The 22,427-nt window shown below is 39.1% G+C and overlaps 1 protein-coding gene across 1 annotated transcript; it reads right to left on the reverse strand.

Annotated features, from left to right (window-relative positions):
• Positions 1-338: 338 nt before the first annotated feature.
• GPALPP1 (GPALPP motifs containing 1) lies at positions 339-16,437 on the reverse strand. The gene is given in 8 exon segments (XM_026853853.1): positions 339-4,196; positions 6,433-6,531; positions 6,952-7,116; positions 7,351-7,485; positions 11,030-11,138; positions 15,089-15,187; positions 16,198-16,365; positions 16,367-16,437. Coding segments are annotated over 8 exon segments (1,050 nt in total). The 5' UTR covers positions 16,423-16,437; the 3' UTR covers positions 339-3,977.
• Between the last annotated feature and the right edge of the window lie 5,990 nt (positions 16,438-22,427).

Here is a 22,427-nt window from a genome sequence, read left to right on the forward strand (position 1 = left end):
TGGGAGAACCCAGAAGTGGCTGTTGTGAAAGGGTCAGCTCTGAACAGGTAACACCTGTCTTCACATCACAATTGAAAAAGAATAGAAATGCCACATCTAGGTGAGTTATTGTTGAGGATCACCACTTCCCATTCAGCTGCCAGACCTGGAAGCACCAGGAAGATTCATTTTAAAGGTGCACAACAACCAGGTCTGCACTTGCCTTCCTCACTGACTGCAGTGAGACCCTCTGCTCATGAGAAAAACCTGAAGCTGTTGGCTGAAAGACATGATGTAACCTTTTTTTTTTTTTTCCCCCAGCATATAAAATGCTGCACACAATTCATAAGGACAGAAAATCACATGCATGTGCTTTATTTGAGAATTAGGTAATCACATAATTAGAAACGATATGCACCATATGCAGGTGGGGCGGCTGAAGTTAAGGATGAATGTACCGAAAGTTTTCACAGATTCTGATTTTTAAGGTTATATTACTCTTAAATCAACATACAATTTATAATTGGCTTAACAAAAATAACCAAGTCTACATTTCAGAAACAAAACAAGTCCCCAAGCACAAGTAGCCCTGGACTCCTGGAGCCCTCTGGAGCATTTTGAAACTTCTTTTACACAGAAAAAAACCCTTTCCTACTGGACAGAAACGTATTGATGTTTCACCTCAATGTTTCTTTTGAAAAGAAAGCTATTTCGACAATGCTGCTTTTGTGCTGTCAACAGGATACCATCCAATCCCTAAATAAAACGTATTTCTACTGCTGTTGATTATATGGGAATGAACTTTGTGCAGAAAAGCCAATGTGCACAGTGCATCCACTGACTGCAACAGCAGAAGCAAAAAATAAGTCTACATAAATAGGTGTTTAAATCAGAAGAGCAGAGATTTTGCTTAGGTGACAGTATTGCTATACCATATTCTAACAAAATTTTCCAGATCCAACATCACGGTAACTCAATATTTTGTCCTGAAGATAATTACAAAGAAATCATTAAGTCTTATCTTTATTGCTTTTAATTGTTCCTCGATAACAGCAGGTTCAACAGGGGTTTTTTGCTAATAATATATTCCTTAAAATTCTTCTTAAAAATCCTATTTATTATATGCTTACCACAAAAGCCTTCTTTTTATTGACTTCATTATGAATTCCCCACCTATGTGACATCTCAGGAGGGGACACTGCTCTTGAATCGAGATTTTTAACACCAGTATTAATAAAGGCTGTCAACACCAGCACAAAACAAAGGCGAGAGCTTTAAAATCTAAGCTGATAGGCTTTTCACATCCAGGGAAACCTCCCTGACTTTTACAAAACAGTTTCCTGATGTGCCTGGAGTCAATATGCTGCAACGCAGGCTGGCAGCACAGAATAGCAATAGAGTCCATTAAATCTGCATTGGGAGCCAGTTACCAGGAATGTTACATAGTAATTATGGTGAGGATTTTCTGTGAAATAAATTGTTTTTTTCAAATGAGATTCTGAAAAATCATCCATTAACATTTCTGTAGAAATGCTCTACAGCTTGTCCAAATTGTAGAGGACAGCTCATCTTTTCCCACAGAAGCTTACAGACCTTGTAATTTACTAAGTTACTGCTTGTTCTAATGTCTCTTCGAGGGAATGGTCTGGCATTGGTAAGAGATTAGTTTGTGTATTAATGCAATTCAAAAGTTCACTCAATTTACAAAGTAATGAAAACTTAATTTGAACTCTCAACAATTCCACTTTCCCCCCTATCTCAAGTTCATAACACGGATTGCATCAAGTCTTCAAGAGGCTGCTTCAGAGCAGGAAAAAAAAAAAAGCAGATGAGAGAAAACACATTCCCAACTCACATCAAGGCTTGACTAATTAGAATCACACACGCCACATATGGAGGTGTAAAGTACCCCGAGTACTCCCGCCTGAGCACGAAAGGGGCTGCCTGCGCTCTGGTTACAAGAGCTCTGCTCTTGAGCACGCTTCAGAGCGTCCACTCAAACACGTCCTTGGAGAGGGCAGGAGACCACGATGGGGCCAGGGAGGGCAGCAAGCAAACAGCAGGGGTACAGCCGGGTGGCAGGATCTGGCCAGCTCTAACATCTGATGACCTGTCCTCAGTTTGGAGAAGCAGGGACCAAAGAACAAAAATGAACACAAAGCACAGAGCAACAGCGAAATCTTGATAGAAGCAGCCATCATCCCTGCTACAGACTTGTCTGAATCAGTGAGGACTGCACGATGTGCTCATGAGTTCAGCTCTTTCAGCATAAGGCAACACCTGATAATGAACTGATTTCTCAAGGCAGCAGGATTTCCAAAAGTGGGCATGAGGATAATTTTTTGTCAACCATGAAGATTTAGCTAGTCATGAAATGCTCACCCTGTCATTGCTTCAGTTGCCTAAAATACCCCCAAACATTCCTAATACCGCCTTTCTGATTAAGAAACCTACGTTTGCCAAATTGCTAGAGAGATCTTATGTAAGCCCCAGCTGCAGAAGAGCTATCCCAAAAGGGGAAAGACAACTAGAATGTAGAAACCTAGTGAGGCTTTGCTTGCTGAGGCAAAAAAAGCACAAGGCACTAAGAGAAGTCTGTTTCAGGGGAGGAAAAATAAAACAACCTTTGTTTAAACCCTCTTCTCACCTCAAAATGAAAAGACTCAGAAACTCAAAACTGATTAAAGAAAAACAAAACAGAATACAAAAACAGTCCCTCTTCCTCAAGGTAGCAGATTTTTCAGATAGCAAAATAAATTGTCTAATAAAACCCAGTGCAGTATCTAAATATATTGTAAGTAAGCATTCATTTGTGACACTGAAAACTCTCCAAGACTTCTCAGCACATGGAGGCTGTGCCTTGGGCTCCCAGCTCATGCAATAAAATCAGACCAAGTTCTTAGCCATTCATTTCTGGGGCTTGCTGGGGGACTGCTCCGTTAACATGAACCAACCCAGACACTGTCTGTCACAGTAACCTTTTTTCAAACTATTGAACCCCATGGTATTTAATATGCAAAATGTGTCACACTTCCAGACAAGTTGCCAGCATCTCATATATAAAATTATTTTCATATATACTTTCAGTAACTCCTCAAAAAGGATCCCAAGCATTACTTGAGAGAAAAGTCTCATTTTAATTAATACAACCCTCCTTGCAGCTGCTCCACACACACAGAGAGAAGAGCTAAAGAACTCTAAGCATAGATGCATTTTTTAAAATGCAGATTTATTTCCTTTTTGATACCAAAAAGCTGTTCTGCTCTGCAAATTAACTGACAAAACAAGCTTTATTTTGGTTTGATTTTCACATTGTATTTGCTTAAAAAGATGATTTTCTGATGATAAGCCCTACAAATTGAAACTCAAATCAGATTTTCTCTTCTTGTATACTACCATTTTATAATTATATCTGCAAATCTTAAGGTTTTACTACTTCTGCTACCATTAGCTCTTCCTGCTATAGTACAGAAATTATACTGCATACATATAAACCTGTAATTATGTACAGACACAGAATCATAGAAATAAAAGCACTGGGCAGACATAAAAGCTACCATTTGAGTTTATACTCCCCATCAGGAACTCCAGACAAGCAGTGAGTGTCCTGCCCACAAGCCTAAAAGGGGATTTTTCCATGGCCTTCAGGTCAGGCTCAGCAAGAATAGCTTAAGCATGGCAGGAGAAAATGGGACACCACCAACTCCATTGCAAGACCAAGTCTAGAGCTCCTTAAAATAATACCTATTTTAAGTAAATATTTGTATACTAAAAAAAAAAATAATCAAAGTTTTAAAATAGCCATTTTTTTAATACCAGTTTATTTATTGTCAGTTTAGTTTTAGTACACATAATCCTCCCTAACAGAGTATTTACAGACAAGGAAAGATAGTTAAACATCAGGATATTTATTTTGCATACAAATATTTACAGAAAAATACTTACAAAATTAAGTATTCAAATTTTAATTGACTTCAAAAAAGCTTCATGCTTTTATGTTATAAAAACATATTGCCTTTACTGTGCTCAAATTTACTATTCAGATCTCTGGATTTTCTTATAAGTGCTTTCTTCTGTGCTTCGTCAAATCGATTGATTTTGAGATCCTGATCTCGGTCAAATGGCCTTCTTTCTTGAGGTTTGTTTTTTTCTTCAGACACTTTGCTCTTTAGCTTTTTCTGATGTATGTCCATGAGAGACTCTGACCTCTTTGACTCCTGGAAAAATCAGAAGAAAGAAGAGGAAATAAAGTATTATAAAATACCAATAACATACAGAAAATCCCAAATGGAAAGACTAAAGTTAGGAAGTCTAAAATTTCCAGAAAAAGAAGACAGCTTAGTGACTGGAAAACAGAATGATAAATTTAGCACACGCAGAGCAGAAAGCTTGCGTAATCTTATCTACGCTTAATGAAATACTAACAATTCACTGACGTTAAAGATAACCATAATGTTGAATCTCTGCCAACAGTGGAGATAAATAATAAAAATAATGCAAAAGAAATATGAAAGTTGCTCTGCCAGAACAATTTCTCTATTAGCAGAGACAAATGAAGATAACATGTCAAGAGAGATACCTCTAAGTACAGGCCCAGATTCTTACATACTTCCCCCTAAGCATCTGGATTTGGTCACTGCTGGGAGCAGGAACAAGCTAGATACTCTTTCGATCTTACTCTCACACACTACTGTGGCTCTAATGTGGGCTCTTTTCAGTATTTGAATCATCTGTTGCAAGCCCACAGGATAAAGGTACAGGTTTTGTCAAGTCAAGGACTTCAGTTGTGTTTATTAAAGAGCATGATCCAGCCCAAATAGAACATAAAACCTTTGCTGATTTCACACAGGAGCAGTTCTCATGAGATTACATGGCCCCTCCATTACTCAGGTAAAGTGTATTTGCATATCCCTAAGTAGTCAATTTCTCAGACTCTCAAATCATTAGAAACCAGGCAAAAGATCAGTCCAAACAAATTCTTCCATCAGAAAGAGCAAAAGATGAGAAGCTCTGTTTTCTCATGTCTAGGGACAGGAGATCTTATTCCAAAGGTTCATTTTCCTTCATACTCTGTGCAAACACTTACTTCAAACACACAAATAATAATTCATACATGACAAAAAAATATTCTCATGGAAAACAGAAAACAGACAATACTTATTCATGGTGTAACTCTGTCAGCATTGACAGAATTGCACCAGAGAATGTATACAGTATCAGCAGCGAAAGAATTAACTGTAAGAAACTATTTTAAGAATTAAAGCTCCTGTTCAATGAAAGTATACTTGATAAAGTTCAGTGACAAAAGAAGAGGAAAAAAACTTTAAAAGAAAAAAAATCCACCTGAAAAAAATCAGAAAAGAGCTGATCTAAAAACCTAATCAGACAACAAAACAACCCAAGAAACACTGTTCTTAAACAAGATGCCTTCTTCAATTTTTTTCTGAGAGAACTCCATTAACCTTAGAAACACTAGAAAGCCTATATACATGTTATTCTGGCAATGGTACAGAGCAAAAGCTGTAGTTTTACATGAAAATTATTCTACTATATTCATGGTAATAAAAACAGACAATACAGAAGAAATTTAAGACAGTATGCTAATAGCTCTGAATTTGCAAGCCTCTAAGTCAAAGACGGACATGTGATTTAATGAACTACAAATAAATAAAGTGCCAGATAAACTTCAATCACATAATATAAGCCGAGCCTGCAATTCTCAAGTTAATTATACTCTCAAGAGACCAGACTGCCTTCCATAAGACTTCAGACCATAAATCAGGGAAGAAGTGGAACGAACAGCTGTAAGGCAGGCAACAGTCCACATACTTTGGTGGACAGGGCTGGCAGACAGAAAAGCGAGAGGGAATTTGACAGGAATTCAGGTTTCTAGTAATCAACATCTGTCTGTGAAAATTACCTGCTTCTGCAGAGACTGAGGAAAATTTCATATCATAATGATGATATAATGAGCAGTTAATGTAATTAACTACATAGTATAATGAATGAATTTATCTGCTTGGCCCATTAAGCTTCGTTTGGTTTAATGCATATTTTGTCCTAGAAGTTAAACCTTTACTATTGTTTTAATCTTTGGATGTTGATAATTCAGTGAAGCTAGCTAATATTTGAATTAAGGTTGTCTACTCCCAGCAACCATGGCTTGATGTGAGCATGATTTAAGGAAAACACCACCTAAAACTGAGACAATATGAACAAACCCCATCTCTGTCCCACTGTTTTCAGCAGCAGCTGGAGGACCCAATCCTGCTCTTGTTGAAGTCAATGGCAAACGTTCTAATGACTTAAAACAGCAGTAGGTTTGGGCACTAAAAGGGAAGACTAATGGCATCACCATGGAAACCAGCAGCTCTAGAAATGAGAACCAGAAGAAAAAAAAGTGAAGAATTAAAGGAAATGTAGGAAGAGGAATTCATTTGCTATTACACTTACATTGTATGAAGTCACCTGCTCAACAAGTCTCTTGTCTCTCCCAGATAATACAATTTCTTCATTATCCTTACTGGTTGACTTTTTTGCCTCTTCTCTTTCCTGTTAAGTAGAAGCAAATCACACACTATAGTAATCAGAATGTCTGAAGCAAAAAGCAAGGAAATCTATATTTACTTTAATTAAATCTGAAAGGGTAGAGGCCATGATAGAGGCCACCAGACATTTTTTGCTCAGCTTGATAAAAGAAGGAATTGGACACACTGTAATTGGAAATTCAATGAGCTGATACTGAGTACCTGTCTACGCAGAAGGGAGAGGAAATAAATTACTATCAATGTTACTTAAAATTGTCATTTCCTTGCCTTTATCTTGAAGCCTGAATTAATAACCTTTTCTAACAAAGAAAAATCTGGGAAAAAAAAATTCATTTAACAGCTCAGGATATCTTTACTTTGTTTTCACAGAATATCAACAACATACATACAGCCTGCAGGTATATATGAATGAAGAAATGCTCACTTTGGCTTTTCTCTCTCTGTCAGCGGGAGTATCTGTCCAAATAGATCTATCTCCTGGTTTGTCATCAGCTCTCTTCTTAAATGTTCTTGGGCCAAATCCAAAGCTTTTCAATTCAGGTGGAAGTTCTGTCATCCACGATTCCCTGGTAACTTGCTTGGGTTCATCCTTTACAAAGAAATGGGGGGGGTGGGGATGGGGTGGGCAGAGTAAATAAAGCATAAGTCAACAATTGCTGTCTGAATCTCTTAGCTTCCAGCAAAGCCCATGGATTTTTCTTTGTCTTAGCAACTGCAAACACTTAGCATCCCAAGCAGAACTGCAAATGGGTTAACACAGAAATAGGCAAAGAAAAACACAAATGCAATCCAGCACCAAAATATTAGAAGAAATCCAACTTACACTGTCTGCTGAAGTAAGTTTTTCCTTCATTCTCTGAGCTCTGCGTTCAAATTCTTTAGACACATCAGACTCCACTGGTCCTTTTGCAGGCATTGGGCCTATAAGATCGTCTTCTTCCTCACTACTATCTGTTACCTTCCAAAAATAAACATTTCTCTCAACCATAGTGCTAAGACTATCAAGAAAGACTTTCGCTTCAGAGGATTAGAATGATTTTGTCTAGAAGAGCATATAAACCTAATGCAATGCATCTGCCAGTCAGACAACAAAAACTTGGATTATAACTCCAGGTTTAGAGCTGTTTTGGCACTTCAGCATGGCTATTTAGTCTCCGTGTTTCCAAAAGCACCATATCTTGTCTGAGGCAAAATTGCTTGTAAACACAGTAGCAATACAAAAAATCCTGCTACTTTACATTGCTCTACACGCAGCCATGAGGCCTCTGTGGCTATAGGTAAATTTGAAACACAGAAACATACATCTTTGATACTTTGGGCTTTACCATCACTAGTAACATCTGGATGGATCTTCATATTAAAGATCACAATTTCACACTGCAAGAACTGTCTTGAGCTCAGATTCTCAAGGATGCTAGAAAAATTAACTTGCAAGCGAGGGTACAGTGGCAAGGCATGGCAATACACTCCTGGGTGTATAGTATCTGCCAGTCTAATCTCTTGGCTCTGTCATTCACTTCTTTGATCCCTTTGGACACTGCGTTCTAAGCATTTGGAGAACAGCTCAAAAAACTAGGTTCAAAAGGGACTAGATGCTAGTAAGAATCTCTGTGGATGCCAGGGGTTTTACAGAAAGCTCACAGGTCCCTCCAAGTCAGAGCAGTATAAATGTGGACAGAGGCAGAACATGGCGATGCCCCAGTGTGCTGGAAGCAAAGCTAAAGTGCCCACTATCTATGAAAGTGAAAAGATTTAGCTACAGCCTGAATGTGGGTGATAAAGCAATGGGAGTAGGACGATGACAAGGCTGTATACTCAGGAAGTACAGAGCATTACTTTAGAATACAAGGTGGTGGCAAAGAAGTTTCAAATGAAGGATGAAGAAGGTGGGGTGGGGGGTGGCTTGGTTTTGTCATGCCAAACTTTGGTTACCAGGTGGACAGCCTAGAACCAAGACATGACACCATCAGCACTTAAGGACTCAAGAGCAATAAGCAGTGGAAAACAGTATCAGGAGCATTCTAGGTAAAATAAGGTGCCCAAGGCAGAGGTGACCCAGTGAGTGGCGTATACAAGAATGCAGTACAGAACCTCACTAGAAGAGTCACCTAATGGGAGCATGGGGAATGGAGGATGAGTGAAAGGGAGGAGGAGGGCAGGAAAGGTACCTGCTACACTGAGTTCAAGCCTAATACATCAGGTTGCTCGTAACTGGCTGTAGAGGGATTTGGGCTAAGGAAGACAGCAGGTGTGAAATAAGCCACTTCACTCCTATGTGGGCCATTTGCTACAGAAACTGGCACGCTTTAATGACACTGCTCCAAGCTAGACAAGCCAGCTGGCCCCATCTGCCTTTAGGAGTCAAAAGTATGAACAGTTGAGAAGGCAAGCTTCAGGTAATGACACAGCTACATACGGCTGTGGACCACAAGGTGCAAGAAGAGGCTTAGCAAATTTAATGGCTGTATGATCACTTGCATGAAATGGGATTTGAATGACCGAAGAGGGTGAGAAATAGCTGGTCATTCATAATCACCATCAATGCAAGGTGGTAACGCCAATTTCTCTCACCATTTTTCTCAAAAACAGTTACATAGTCAAGCTTTCACTAATTATCTAGCACTGCAATATTGCTCAGCTTTTAGAGAATGGGGTGACTGCATTCCCTCTCGCTCTACTTTTTTAAATGAGCTGGTGGGGAAAAGGAATAACCATCTTGAGAAACCATGGTAGTAAACCATTTCCTTCTCTCTGTGTACAAATAAAAAAATTCAAAGATATAAGACTTTCAAAATAAATTGTACTGCAAAGTACTTAAGGATGAAAGATAAATTCCATGCTGAGTTTTAATTGAAGAAGCACATATCATTTCCTTTCTCATTAGTCTTAGAGTTCAATTCACTCCATTACCACCTGCCTCAAACCAGATGAAATTAAACAAACATTAAAAAATACTGCCTTGAAGTTTGAAGGGGAAATCAATATAAAGTGAATAGTCAGCATGGAATAAGCTGCCTCTAAAGATGTACTAAAATATAAAATAATTGAATAAATTAAAATAAAATTAAGAAAATACTCATCATATTCAAGGGTAAAATTATTAGGAAGAGAGAAAAAAATAAGGTAAATTCTGTAATAGCTATAACAAAGCTGATGCTAGAAGATCTATTTAAGGGAAAAGAGACTTTTTTTATTTGGAAAATACATAAGCAAACCAGTTTTGACATCCCTGCCTCAAGAGATCTGTCATCATGATAAATTGCTTAGTCGTTATTTGGAGTTATAATAGAATGAGTACCTTAAAAATGTCAGACAATCATTCATCACGAATGATTATGACAACACTCGGTATTGGAGGCTGGAGACTGATATACTTCACCACTACTTATCAAAAAAGTGAAGTTCCAGAGCAGCCTTTGCCTCATTCCTTCCTAGCGTGTCTAGCATGTCCCATAGTGTCTGGGAGTTAAATGTAAAAATGCAAGTATTTTAGAAATAAACAAAATAACTGTTAATTCTCATAAGGAATGAATATTTCATTTATCATAGCATGAGAGAGATTCAATTGCTTAAACACTGGTGTCCAGCACCATTTTTGATGTCTTAGGGTATCCTGCCTGGCTTATGAGGTGCTGCTCAAGAAGGATGCAGGCTTCTCTATAAAGGTGCTACTCCCTGTCTGACAGCCAGCTGCAGAAGATTCAGATACCTCAGAATGGTACTAGAGACCCATGTTTAGGGAGCAGAATCTTCCCCATATTTCTAGCTGTATTTTATCACACATCTCACTCCTGAATGTTCTTTAGTAGTACATGCATTACTTTGCAGATAGGGATTAGACAAGGACTTCTATTTAGCTTTTACCTAACCTGATGAGAACAGAAAAAACATGAACCAAAAAATTATGTCAGTGTCACTGTCCTGTTCTGCCTTACTCCCAGTTATCTTGCTATTGATAAGAACAATTAGTGACATTGTAGCAATATTCCTGATTTGAGTTCCTTTGGGTAAACTTATTTAATGCATCCACTAATAAACATTTTTAAGGAGGTGTAGATATGTGAAATATTTGATCATTTTGCTCTCCCATTAGCAAAGGAGTAAAAGTACAAAAATAAAAAGTTGCATTTTATGTCTTTAATGTCTTCAAAAATTTGAACTTTGCTAAGATGTTCACTTGTGAAGGACATCGCATCAAAAGAAAGAATGGAAAAACATCAGGAAGGATTACTGTGACTACAGTTTAGGGTGCCTAGATCTCGTGTTAAGCAAGTGCATCAACTGTCTAACAGCAAAATCACAACAAACCAGACCAGCCTTTTTCTTTTTTAAGGCTTATTTATGCTTCAGTATTTGACTCAGACAAAAATATGCCAGACACTTTCTGGTCTAAAATTAAATTGTCATGCTGAAAAGTATGTCTAGTACACTTTCCAGGCTCCTACTTGCTTAAGGATTTCAGATAGCTTGTACTAAAACAAAAGGGTTGTGTTTTCACAAACCTGGGTACGGCATTCTGATGAAACAGACGGTCCTATAGAACATCTGCTATTCCTGGTGTCCTGCAAAGGTTTCCTAAAGCCAGGTGGTAATGCAGGACCTATAATGGGCCTTGAGGGAGGAGAAAAAAAAAAAATCTTAGTTTTAAGTTGAGGAGAAAAAAGAAAAGGAAGTAACATAACCAACATGCACTTTACATTAAATGACTGCCTGCTGTAGGAAAAAAATGTAATAGTTTAATATAAAAATAAAAAGCTGATGAGAAGTGTTATTCTCTTTCCTCCCCATGCCAAGTGTGCCCTCTATGTGCATACCACCGAAATAACTGAATAAGAGGAGTTTCTCCATTTTCCATGAGGACCTCTGCAGATAGCTGGGATGCAAGAAAACCAGGAAAGCTGTAGCACATGGTCAAGGAAATTAACTTTCATCTTCCCCAGCTTCCTTCACCAGGTTAAAGAGCAATGAAAGGTAGGAGGTCAAATATACACTATTCTTTCATTCTTGCCTTGCACCACAGTTCCACTGTTCTTCAATAAACAATCCGTGAACTGCTCTGATTTTTTAAGTTTATTTTTCCTTGGTGTGGAGATGAGAGAAGAAAAGTTTTGTGATCCCAAGTAACTTCACTGATTTTTCACACAGCAGCTCTGCGAGCAGTATAATTCAGTTGTCTCCAGGAATATATAGAGAGGTGAGAATCTCTTTTCAATGGTGAAAACAGTTCAAAGCATACTACAAACTGTGCTTGCAGTACTGAAAAGACTTTTGTATGAGTTCCTCTTCATAAGCCACCATCATATTTTTTAAAGCTAATAAAAGCTAACTAAAACCCCAAACAATTATCACCTGAAGAAATATCCAAGTGACAGTATCCTCACAACGTATCAGCAGGGACTTTGTTTATGATTATCTTCGGTTTCTGAGCTTTAGGGCAATCAAACATAACACAACATGAATTGAATTATGCTAATTATGGTCTTCTTCTAAATCCCACATAATCTAATCATACAGCCCCACTGCAGTGATATTATTGTCAGGATTTGAAGAGGGGAAATGAAAAGCAGAAAATCCTGCCAGAAAGCCAGCCACAGACAGACAGACAAGCAATAAATGTGAGCTCAGGCCAGGACAAGGGTACTAGTGAGGTTTCAAACCCAGGCAAGAGGTCTGGGTTAAATTTGAAATTCCACCCCCACCTAGCTGCTGTAAAAAATAAACCGCTTTTATTTTCCTCTGTTCTCTTCTGACTGCTTTCTTGTTAACACCATATTTTAAATTCCCAATATAAGGAGACTGAATTTAAACCTATATAGATATGGCCAAAACAGTGTTTTATTTTAGTATACAAGTACCTCTATTTTGCATGGAGAGACAGTTAAACCATACTATAAAAAAGCTTTCGACAAAAATACATAAGAACATCTATGTTGTGGGCTGTATCTGTGCAACTTGTGAAAAAGAGCAGATCTTAAAATCTCTGCCTTGCTTCTGTCATTGCTCAAAGGCTCTTGCAAGGAATAGAAAAATGGTTCCCATATTCATCCCTCCCACGCTTTCCATTTCTATGTTGCTTTTTTTTTTCCCCCCACATGAATAACCCGTTGCTCGGGTCTTCCCTTGGCAGCACACAACTGACATGATTCTTGACAGTTTCCTGGATGTCCAAAGACTCTCTGAACAGGTGAAGTGAATCTAAATAAAGCTCTATTAGTTGTCAATTTTGGTACCTACCTATACACATTCAGAAAACCACCCCAAACTTATCATGAATTAAGCTTTCATTTAAGGAATACTGAATTTCATATATGGCAAAAATGCTTCCGTACTCAACAGTCCTTGCTAATGCATGTTTCAAGATGGGTATTTCAGCATTCTTCTGATGTGTAACGTAAAATTTTTGAAGATAATCTTCACTCTTTACCTTGAGGTATGAATACTTCAGGAATATTTATGAGTGCTGCACTTCTGTCTAACTCTGATAACCAGCAATATCCTTTCCAAAGTTGAAGGAAATCTGTTCATATATAGATTTAATGCTGAAATGATCCAAACAAATTTTAACAAGCTGCAAATTGCCACATGAGCTGCTCCAAATCATGAATAAGTTGCTTTGACAAGTCTGGAAAAGATGCAACAGAACAAAAGCTTTTCTAAAAGAACGAGTATGTCACACAGAGCTGATAAACAGCACATCCATACACTGAAACAAACAAAAATTTGTTTCAATTATTCATGGCTAGATCATCAGCTGACAATCTGCTCAACACTAGGGGCAGTGCAGCAGGAGACATTTAACAGCATTGTGTCTACACCCTGCACAGCGTGTATACCTCAGTGTGTCAGCACAACTAGACTGCCAGGTGTATGGGGGGTGGAAGATAGACAAGGATCTTCCCACACATCACACCTTTCCCACCTATTCAGAAAATCAGTCTGGGTGCAAAACAGCTCTGTTCAATCTGCCTTCTCAGTATGTGCTAGGAGCAGTTGTATGGTGTGCTAGGACAAAAAAAAAAAACCTCACAACCCAATGGTGAGCTAGGACAAAAAAAAAAACCCCAACAAAACTAGCAAGTGCCTTTCACTGCTTTAATCTCGTACTCACAGACATGGAGCAGACTTTTGCCCTCTGAATGTAAATGCAAATTATGTAGCATTTTGGAAATAAACTGCTAAATAAAAGTTGGGTGAACATATAAAAGACTAAGATTATATGATGGGTGACCACCTGGGTTACTGCTCTCTAACCTTCAAACTACAAATTGACTCTCTTCCTCCTCTTTTCTTTTGCACACTTTCACAAAACATTTTACCATAGGAATATTCATGCCAAAAATCAAGAAAGCAGGAAGGCTACTTCTGCTGATATTAAAAGCTACAAGAATTTATTTGCTTTATTAGAGATCACATTCTTTTTAGTGACTACCTAAATTTTAAGGCTTAAATAACACATTGTGCACATGAAACACAAGAAAAAAAACCCCACTTGTTACTCTTGGGACCATCAAAGCACCAAACGAATCCACTGATCATGATACCCACAATTACAAATTAGTTTGTTGATCACAGCAAAGTGTAACCAAACAGATATGAAGAGGATATTTCCAAATAACCTTAGTTACATAAATTCTTGTTTTTCTAACTGCTGCCAAGCATCATAAAAATTTACCCAAAACAAAAAAAAAGAGTCAGCTTTGAAATCTCCTTTGAGATGGTATACTACACATATAGCTTGATGACAAATTGAGTCACTTTCCTAGAATTAAAAACTCATACCTGACAGGTGCATATTGATTTCATTTATTTACCAGCTCCCTATTGCTCTGAGTAAGGTAATAGTCATCAGGGGACTCTCTTGTACCTTTCATCAATAAGCATCCCCTTAGAAGTACCAATTTCACTATGGATTATAATTTCAAATTATAGGAGGAAGTATCCAGATAAATATAAAGACTAGAAGGCTTTATGGTTAAGTTCTGCATAGAAAATCCGTAGTTTATAATTGCATGCAATCAGATGGAAAGTTTCCTGATAGAGGCTATAAATAATGCTTACTTGCTTAGACATGACAGCTTGCTTTCTAGAAACCTATACTGTTCAGATGAGTTTTCTACCTGGAGACACATAAACAATAATCCTTAGTGCATTAGCAAACAACAAATCCAATAATCTGCATTGTATTGTAACACAGAAAAGCTAACTGTCCTACTTCCTCACAGCCCAGAATTAACTACAGAACTATGGGTCCTCGAACCTGTAATTTGTTTTTTCTGCACTGCTCTGAAATCTATCGTAAGGAAGAATTCGACTTTCAAAATATAGATCAGACAAATCACATTTTTTCTTTTCCTCTGCAACCTTCCAACCAAGACTAGGAGGGGCATGTGTTCTGTTTCAAGTGAATATTGTTGCTGTTCTCAGAATGTGGAGGAAGCAATTCTTGTCATATGAATCTGAAGTGCACAACTGAAGTGTTCTGTAATAGTGACACAAAATATTTTATCTAAAATAATTGTGTTTTAAGGAAAAGAGTCTGAATATAATTCCATTTTAATTACCTCTCTGGAGAATCATCCTGTTTTTTAAATCCAGGAGGAAGAGCAGGCCCAAAAAAGCCATCATCATCATCATCATCTTCATGAATTCTTTTTGGCTTTCTGCAAATACAAAGATTTAACTTAGTAATTACCTTGGCATGTATAGCGATTATCTACATTTTAAAAAGGGAAAAAAAAACCCTATAAAATTATTTCAGACAGTCTTATGTACTAAATATCCTACTGTTACCAAGGTAACAGTGCAAAAGGATCCAAAATTATTTGAAGCAATTAAAAAATTGGGAGCATAAGCTTCACTCCAAAAATGCTCTGACATTTAAAAAAAACATTAAGGATGCTTTTGCAGTAGAAAGAAGAGCAGTAAAATGCTGAAATACCAGTTTCTAGTCACAAAGTTACTTTAAATTCAGCACACATTCTCCATTTTTATACACTGTCTGCATTTTGACTAGTATTTTTCCCAGTTAAATTCTAATTAACTGAGAAACTGTTCAATAAGACAAGGGAAAAAAAGAATAAGAATTACTCTAACACTCATTAAGATGATATAATGCCCTTCCAAGTCCCTTATACAAGGCCTAGCACAAACACACAAGTTCTTAACAGAGCAGTTGTGAGTAATCAACCTCACCAAATGAGAGTATGTGCAGACTCCTGTTATTTGCTAAACATTTTTTTTTTAATTAGACTTAATTGAATGCATAAATTCATGCCCATAATAGTTCTTAGGACTTCTCAATGAGAGGTAATATACCAGAAACAGGGCAAAACTCAAGTACCAAATACTTACATACATGATAGGTGGTGTCTCTCCTCAGTATAAACAAGCAAAACATTAAAGATTTTATTATTTTAATTGCAGAACTAAAATAAAACATGTCAATAAAGAGAACTAACTGCCCTAAATAACTTAATTCCACTGTAGGGTGTCAAACAGGTCAGTTGAACATTCCTGACCTCAAACACCACACAGAACATCATCAAGTTTTACACAGGTACAGGGTTTACTTTTTTTATTTATATAAAATACTGTCCCTTCCTCGTAATTTATGCAGACATTTCATTAGCAATACAATGTAATGATACAAATAACCAAAGCACAGACTTACTTGGGTGCTGGATCTCCTTCTGCCTCCTCTTCAGAATCGCTGTTTGCATCTCTGGGTAGAGGAATTGATTCTGAGTCTTCATCACTGTCAGGAGTTTCTGAGCTACAGCTGCTTTTATAGCCTGGGGGCAGTGCTGGTCCTGCAACTGAACATCCAGTCGTTTGGGATACTTTTTAAACATTTGAAATGAGCATGCTCAATCTTGGTATTCCCAAAACAAAACATATCTACCTAGAATTGTTTATTCAAACTTTGCTCTGTCTAGCATTTTGAGAAGATACATAGACAAACTTCCAGAAGTCACTTTTTTCAGCACCATATTTCAATGAACAACCCCTCCTGAATTAAATTAGCACATCACTAATCTGCTATTACATGAGTGTCTTCTGGAACAGGACTAGAAAGCCCTGTATTATCTAACAACTGGTTTACAATGCACTTGCTATAAACTGGCATATTTAAAATAAATCACCACCTTAATAAAGCATTTGAAGCTTTCTAGCAAAGAATCACATCATTTGTACATACACAGAATGAGAGACCATGGATTCATGGAATTTAATTGCCAGCCTGTTTTAGCAATGGTTTAACAATTAAGATTATTCCCAGTTCAGCTAAGCATGAACAGAAGGTACAGAGTTAAGCACTCTGCTGAAAAATGGATGAATTACGCATTCAGACTTCAAAGAATTGTTGCTGTCAGAAGGCCGGAGCAGGGGATGGAGATCTCATACTCCAGTCAACCCTTCACCCTCTGGAGTAATGAGGAAGTAGGGGGGCGTTATCCCAGTAAAGAAAAAATTCAGACACTAACACTGCTAACAGGCCTGAGCTGTTTCTGGCACTGTCCACACCAGCAGGCACAGTTCTTCATAGACTTATTTAGACATAGCACCCTGTACACTGGATCCAGAAGCAGCTTAGCCACTGACCTAACATCAAATGGTCCCCAAGAGAGACACTTAACACAGATACCCTCACAGGCTCAATCAACACAGAGCCAGTTGGAATAAACAAAGACCAGCAACGGTTGCAGGAGAAGAGGCCTTCCCAAATCCAGGGCAGCACATGCAGGGCCAGCACCACTTACACACACAGCATGAATAGCTATCTGATATAATCGTGAGCTGATCCTACTGATGATTTAGTATCCTAAAACACAGACACTGTTCCTCCTTTTAATATTTCATGCACTGAGTCCAAGAATGACAGGACAGAAAGATGTTTTGGTGGGGAACAGACATTGTTAGCTTTATGAATAGCCAAAGGTTAGATGAAAAGATGAGGTGCAATAAAACCATGTAAATGAAGGAGACCAGGAAATTACATCTCCAGTTAAAGAACTACGTCTTTTTGATGGTGGAAAAAAAAACCTGTTACGATTATGGTTCCATTGTTGGCTGACAAAGGCTACGCAGAAACCAAGTCCTTCAAGTGAGCTTCATAATGCTTGTACTCATCTATAGCACAAGGACAAGGACAGTCTACTCGTTGCAAAGCATCCAGACAGATCCGCCACTTATTTTGTTTTCTGTTTTAACAGGAAAGACTTTAACCAGGACATACAAATCCATTTCAACACTAAGAAAAAAATACCACACAACATCACAACAGATGAATGATAAATAGGACTACAAGACTGCTATTAAGAAGACTCCCATTTTGGTATGAGAAACATGACTGGATAAAAAGCACTTAAAAACGCACAACAGTTTTCTCGAGCCAGATGGTGCCCTGATACCATGAAGCTCTGAATGCAGATAAGAGACAGGACTTGGAGTGAAAGGAGCAAACTGAGATGCAGTTTGATGAATCTGATACTGCAGAGGAAGAGAGAAATCAAGAGCAGCTTCATGAGCTGGAAAGAACTAGTAAAATCAAAACTATTTAAGGAAGGAGAGTGGTCCCACTGATACGTTGTCCAACATCAGGGCTAAGTTACATGATTTGCTTTCTATCCCAATTCCTCTCCATTATGCCAGCACAACTGTTTGCATGGGCTATGCAATGAACTGGATCAGGGAACTTAAGAGGCATAAAAATAATGCTGTAAAACCCAGCACTCCCCCGTGAAAACTGATTGTTCATGCAATTGCAGCCTAAGCAGGACAATCAGAAACCAGTCTCATGAACAGAGACTGGTTCATGAAGGGAAAATGGCATTTAAAGCCTAGGGAAGGAAAAGTCATTGGACATGGTAAAAGAAATGGAAGAGAAAGAGACTTGGGAGAATGGGGATTAAAAATTAATACGGTCATGGTTCTGACTGAGACTTATAATCAGCACAGGTGAGGATACAGCTATGCATCAAGGGTGGGGTGGGGAGCTGAAGTAAAGAGTAGAAAGGAAGGAATGGGAACTGATCCTGAGAACAAAGGAAACAGTAAGGAGGGAAGGCAATATCTAATGGGAAATCTGTGAATTAAATTCCCTGAAAGCCATGGAAAAGTACACAGATACAGATCAAAGGAGGAATGGATGAGAGCTCAGAATCTCAGAAAACTAAAACCAATGAGGTGAGAGAAATAGATGTAGCAGTGGTAGAGCAACCGGAAAGCGAGGAAGTAACCAGAAGTCAGAATAACTCTGAGCAGGACAGTGGGGTAAGAGAGTGTGAGAAGAAAATTTTGGGAATGGAGAGGAGAGAAACAGAGTCAAGGATACGTCTCAAGTCAGACTGAAGGGACTGGTTCACAGCTGCTAGAAGTGGCCATCCTACTATTGCTGCTCTGACTTGCCCTCTCCACTGAGCTGGTTCTGGTGACTATCCACCTGAAAATGAAGTAATTTCAATTCAGAAACAAAATTAGAAGCTACTTTTTGATTTGGTTTTGCTAGGTTATTTTCCATTGTATTTGGCGATTCTAAGCAATCTACCATGCCATCAGACAGGCACTGGGAACCCCTCAAGGACAGACAGGAGTAGGGCCTTTCACCTTCAGCAGCAGTGACGGATCAACTCTGACACATCACATCAACGCATCTGTACTTTAACAAATGTGGCCTCAATGCTGAAATAGATAAAACCTCCTTCTGCATCTCTGGTTATTTCTAGCCATTCCCTAGCATTTCCTTCCTGCTGGTACAACAACAGCACAGAGGTAGGGACAAACAGGTCAAAGGAAGTATGATTCTTCCAGCAAGGAATTTAGGCCAGCTTTGGAGGATCATCATGAGATAAAGAATCAGGAGATGACTGTGTCCCACGGGTCAGACAGTGACAAGCTGAAGAAGGAAAGGAAATGGATTTACTAGGGATGAGCTTTTGAGTCCATCCAACTACCAGTTGCTCCCATCCTGGTCCTGGCAAAAGTCCATTTCATCTTCCCCTGTGCTGACCTACTGTCAGAGCAGCAACCGGAACCTTACCTTAGTTAAATTCCCTTATCTTCCAAGTCAGGGATAAACAAGGAAATGAACAAACAAGCTTTTAACCCTGCTCATGTCACAATGCAAAACACCATGTTAACATCAATGTGATTACACAGGATACAATTACTCCATCTTCAGTTTTAGTTATTTTTTTTTAAAAAAAGGTAAAAATCTGCACGCTCAAAGTTACAACCATTAACAGAGCTGTTATGTCAGGGGTTGGAACTAGATGATCTTTCAAGTTCCCTTCCAACTCAAACCATTCTGTCATTCCATGTTATCTATATAAACATGAAAGAAATGCAGATTTAAGAATGGATCAGCAGACATTTTTGTTGTTCACTACATCTAGCACAGCAGTGTCATATCGCAGACTGAAGACAAATGCTTATCTGGCAGCCAAAAGGGAAAACTGCATCCTGGGGTGCATCAAACACGACATGACCAGCTGGTCAAAAGAGGTGATTATCCTGCTGTATTCATTGTTGGTGTGACCTCACCTTGAGTACTGTGTGCAGTTCTGAGCTCCACAATTTAAGAAGGGCATGAAGGTACTCAAATGTGTTGAGAGGAGAGCAACAAAGCTGGTGAAAAAGCTGGAAGGAATGTCCTGTGAGGAGCAGATAAGGACTTGGTCTTGTCTAGCTTGGAGAAAAGGAGGCTGAGTGGTGACCTCATTGCTTTCTGCAGCTTCCTGAGGAGGGGAAGTGGAGAGGGAGGTGCTGATTTCTTCTCCCTGGGATCCAGTGATAGAACGTGTGGGAATGGTTCAGAGCTGTGCCAGGGGAGACTTAGACTGGACATCAGGCAGCATTTCTTTACCTAGGGACTGGTCAAACACTGGAACGGCTTCCTAGAGAGGTGGTTGATGCCCCAAGCCTGTCTGCATTTAAGAGGGATTTGGACAATGCCCTTAACAACATGCTTTAACTTTCTGTCAGCCCTGAACTGGTCAAGCAGTTGGACCAGATGATCATCGTAGGTCCCTTCCAACTGAAACAGTCTATTCTATTCTCTTATATTATAGTTCTGAATTAAACCTTTTTGACAGAGTTCTCAGAATGGCTGCTCAAAGTCCTACTTTGTTGCTGTTGGGAGGCAGAAACTATGAAAGTATAATAAAAAAACAAGTGTTCTTAATGAAAAGTAAAGAGCAGCTCAAATATCAGTGAGATCAGAAGGAAAGAAAACCTACTGAAAAAGCCATTCAGCCTGAAAAGGTGAAATATCTCTTAAAATAGCTGGAATGCACAAGGAAATAGTTACAGAACAACTTCTAGTCCCATTCTGTCTCAAGACCCAGCAAGTGTTACAGTGCAGAAGACGTGGCAGACCCACTACATCATTTTGGCACTCAGAACCTCCAGGCATAGGGCTCCAGCTGGAGCTGTACTTCTGTACAACAAAGTGTGCTACACCAAAGTATTCGCTCTCTCTTCTTCCTCTGCACTGCAGCAGTATGCCTCGTGTTGAGCAGGTATGCTCAATTGTTGTGCCAAGCTGTTATAAGTCAGGAAACGTTTTTAGAAGTTATAAAAACAAATAACTAACTCCCTAGTTGCTGTTTTTTGGGGGGTTTCATTGTTGCTTTTTTTTTTTAAACAAAAGCAAACAAATTCCTTCATCCACTTCACACAGAAATCCCCAAGCAGATCTGCAGTGTAACTGTACTATGATAAAGCTGCTGTACAGTGGACTAAAAAGTAGACAAACTAGGCTGGATAACCTAGCCTAGATATAGCCAAAACACTTGGTATCATGAAACCACAGCCTCATGATAAATTTAACTTGTTTTGTTCAGTGGATTCATACACAATATAGATATTTGCAACACATATCAGTACACTGATAGAAAGTGAGTAAGCCATCAACACAGATATGAATAGGAAAGGTTGCATCATCTCAACCAAGAGTGTAGCCTGGGCTTCAGTACAAAGCCAAGGTATGAAACTGGAGCTTGATGTTGCTATGGTGTCAGCTAAGGCAGCAGCTTTGCTCTCCCTTCCTATTGCTCCCTCTTCTGGATTAAAAAATTAGAAGAGCAGATAAGCACAGCAAACCTTCCCAGTTGGAGCTGCTTTGTTTAGAATAACCCAATGCTCACTGAAACACTGCCAGAAATTGAATATATATACTAGTGCCTTGAACCTGGATTAAAGGCAGGGAGTACTAACGCTCAGACTGCTACTCCCAGAGATATTATTGACGCAGAACATTCAAGAATTTAAGTGGGGGCAACTGAGCTCCACTGCAGAAGAGTCAGCCTGGCAGTCTCTGAGATAGCCCACTTCTGATGTGACTGCTCTCAACCCGGCCGGTGAGGCACCCCAGCCTCCCTGATCACAAGCCAGGGCGGCATCCCGAGGAAAGCCGACTGAAAAACGATAGTTTCATGAAATGCTTTGGTTTGACAAGGGAAAGCAAACTCCAAACACCTAACCACCACCTTCTTTTCTTCTGCCTGCTAACTTCACTCTCACAGCTACCAAAGAATACAGGCCGAAAAGCGCATATGGGACTTGAGCTGGGAAATCATAAACAAATCAACGCCGTGGTTTTTTAAAAACATGTTTTAGACCTTTGCGTATCAGTAACACCCCATCACATCATATTTCTTTCCTCTAAAAAAGTCAGTACAAAAACCACCCGTGAAGTTGAGCTCTGCCGAGGCGCCCCACTGGCGCAGCCCGGGCTGTGGAACATCCGCCGCGCAGCCACGTTGCTCCCCTCACGGAGTGGCCGCGCCCCGCTGCCCCACGCCCGTTTCGGCACCTACCCGCACTGAGGCTCGTCCCCGCCGCGCCCCTGAGGAGCGGCGAGACATGGGGGGCCGCCCCGGCCCCCACAAGGGCCCGTCC

Source organism: Athene cunicularia (genome assembly GCF_003259725.1).
Source record: "Athene cunicularia isolate RWA chromosome 1 unlocalized genomic scaffold, athCun1 chr1_part1, whole genome shotgun sequence".
NCBI lineage: Eukaryota > Metazoa > Chordata > Aves > Strigiformes > Strigidae > Athene > Athene cunicularia.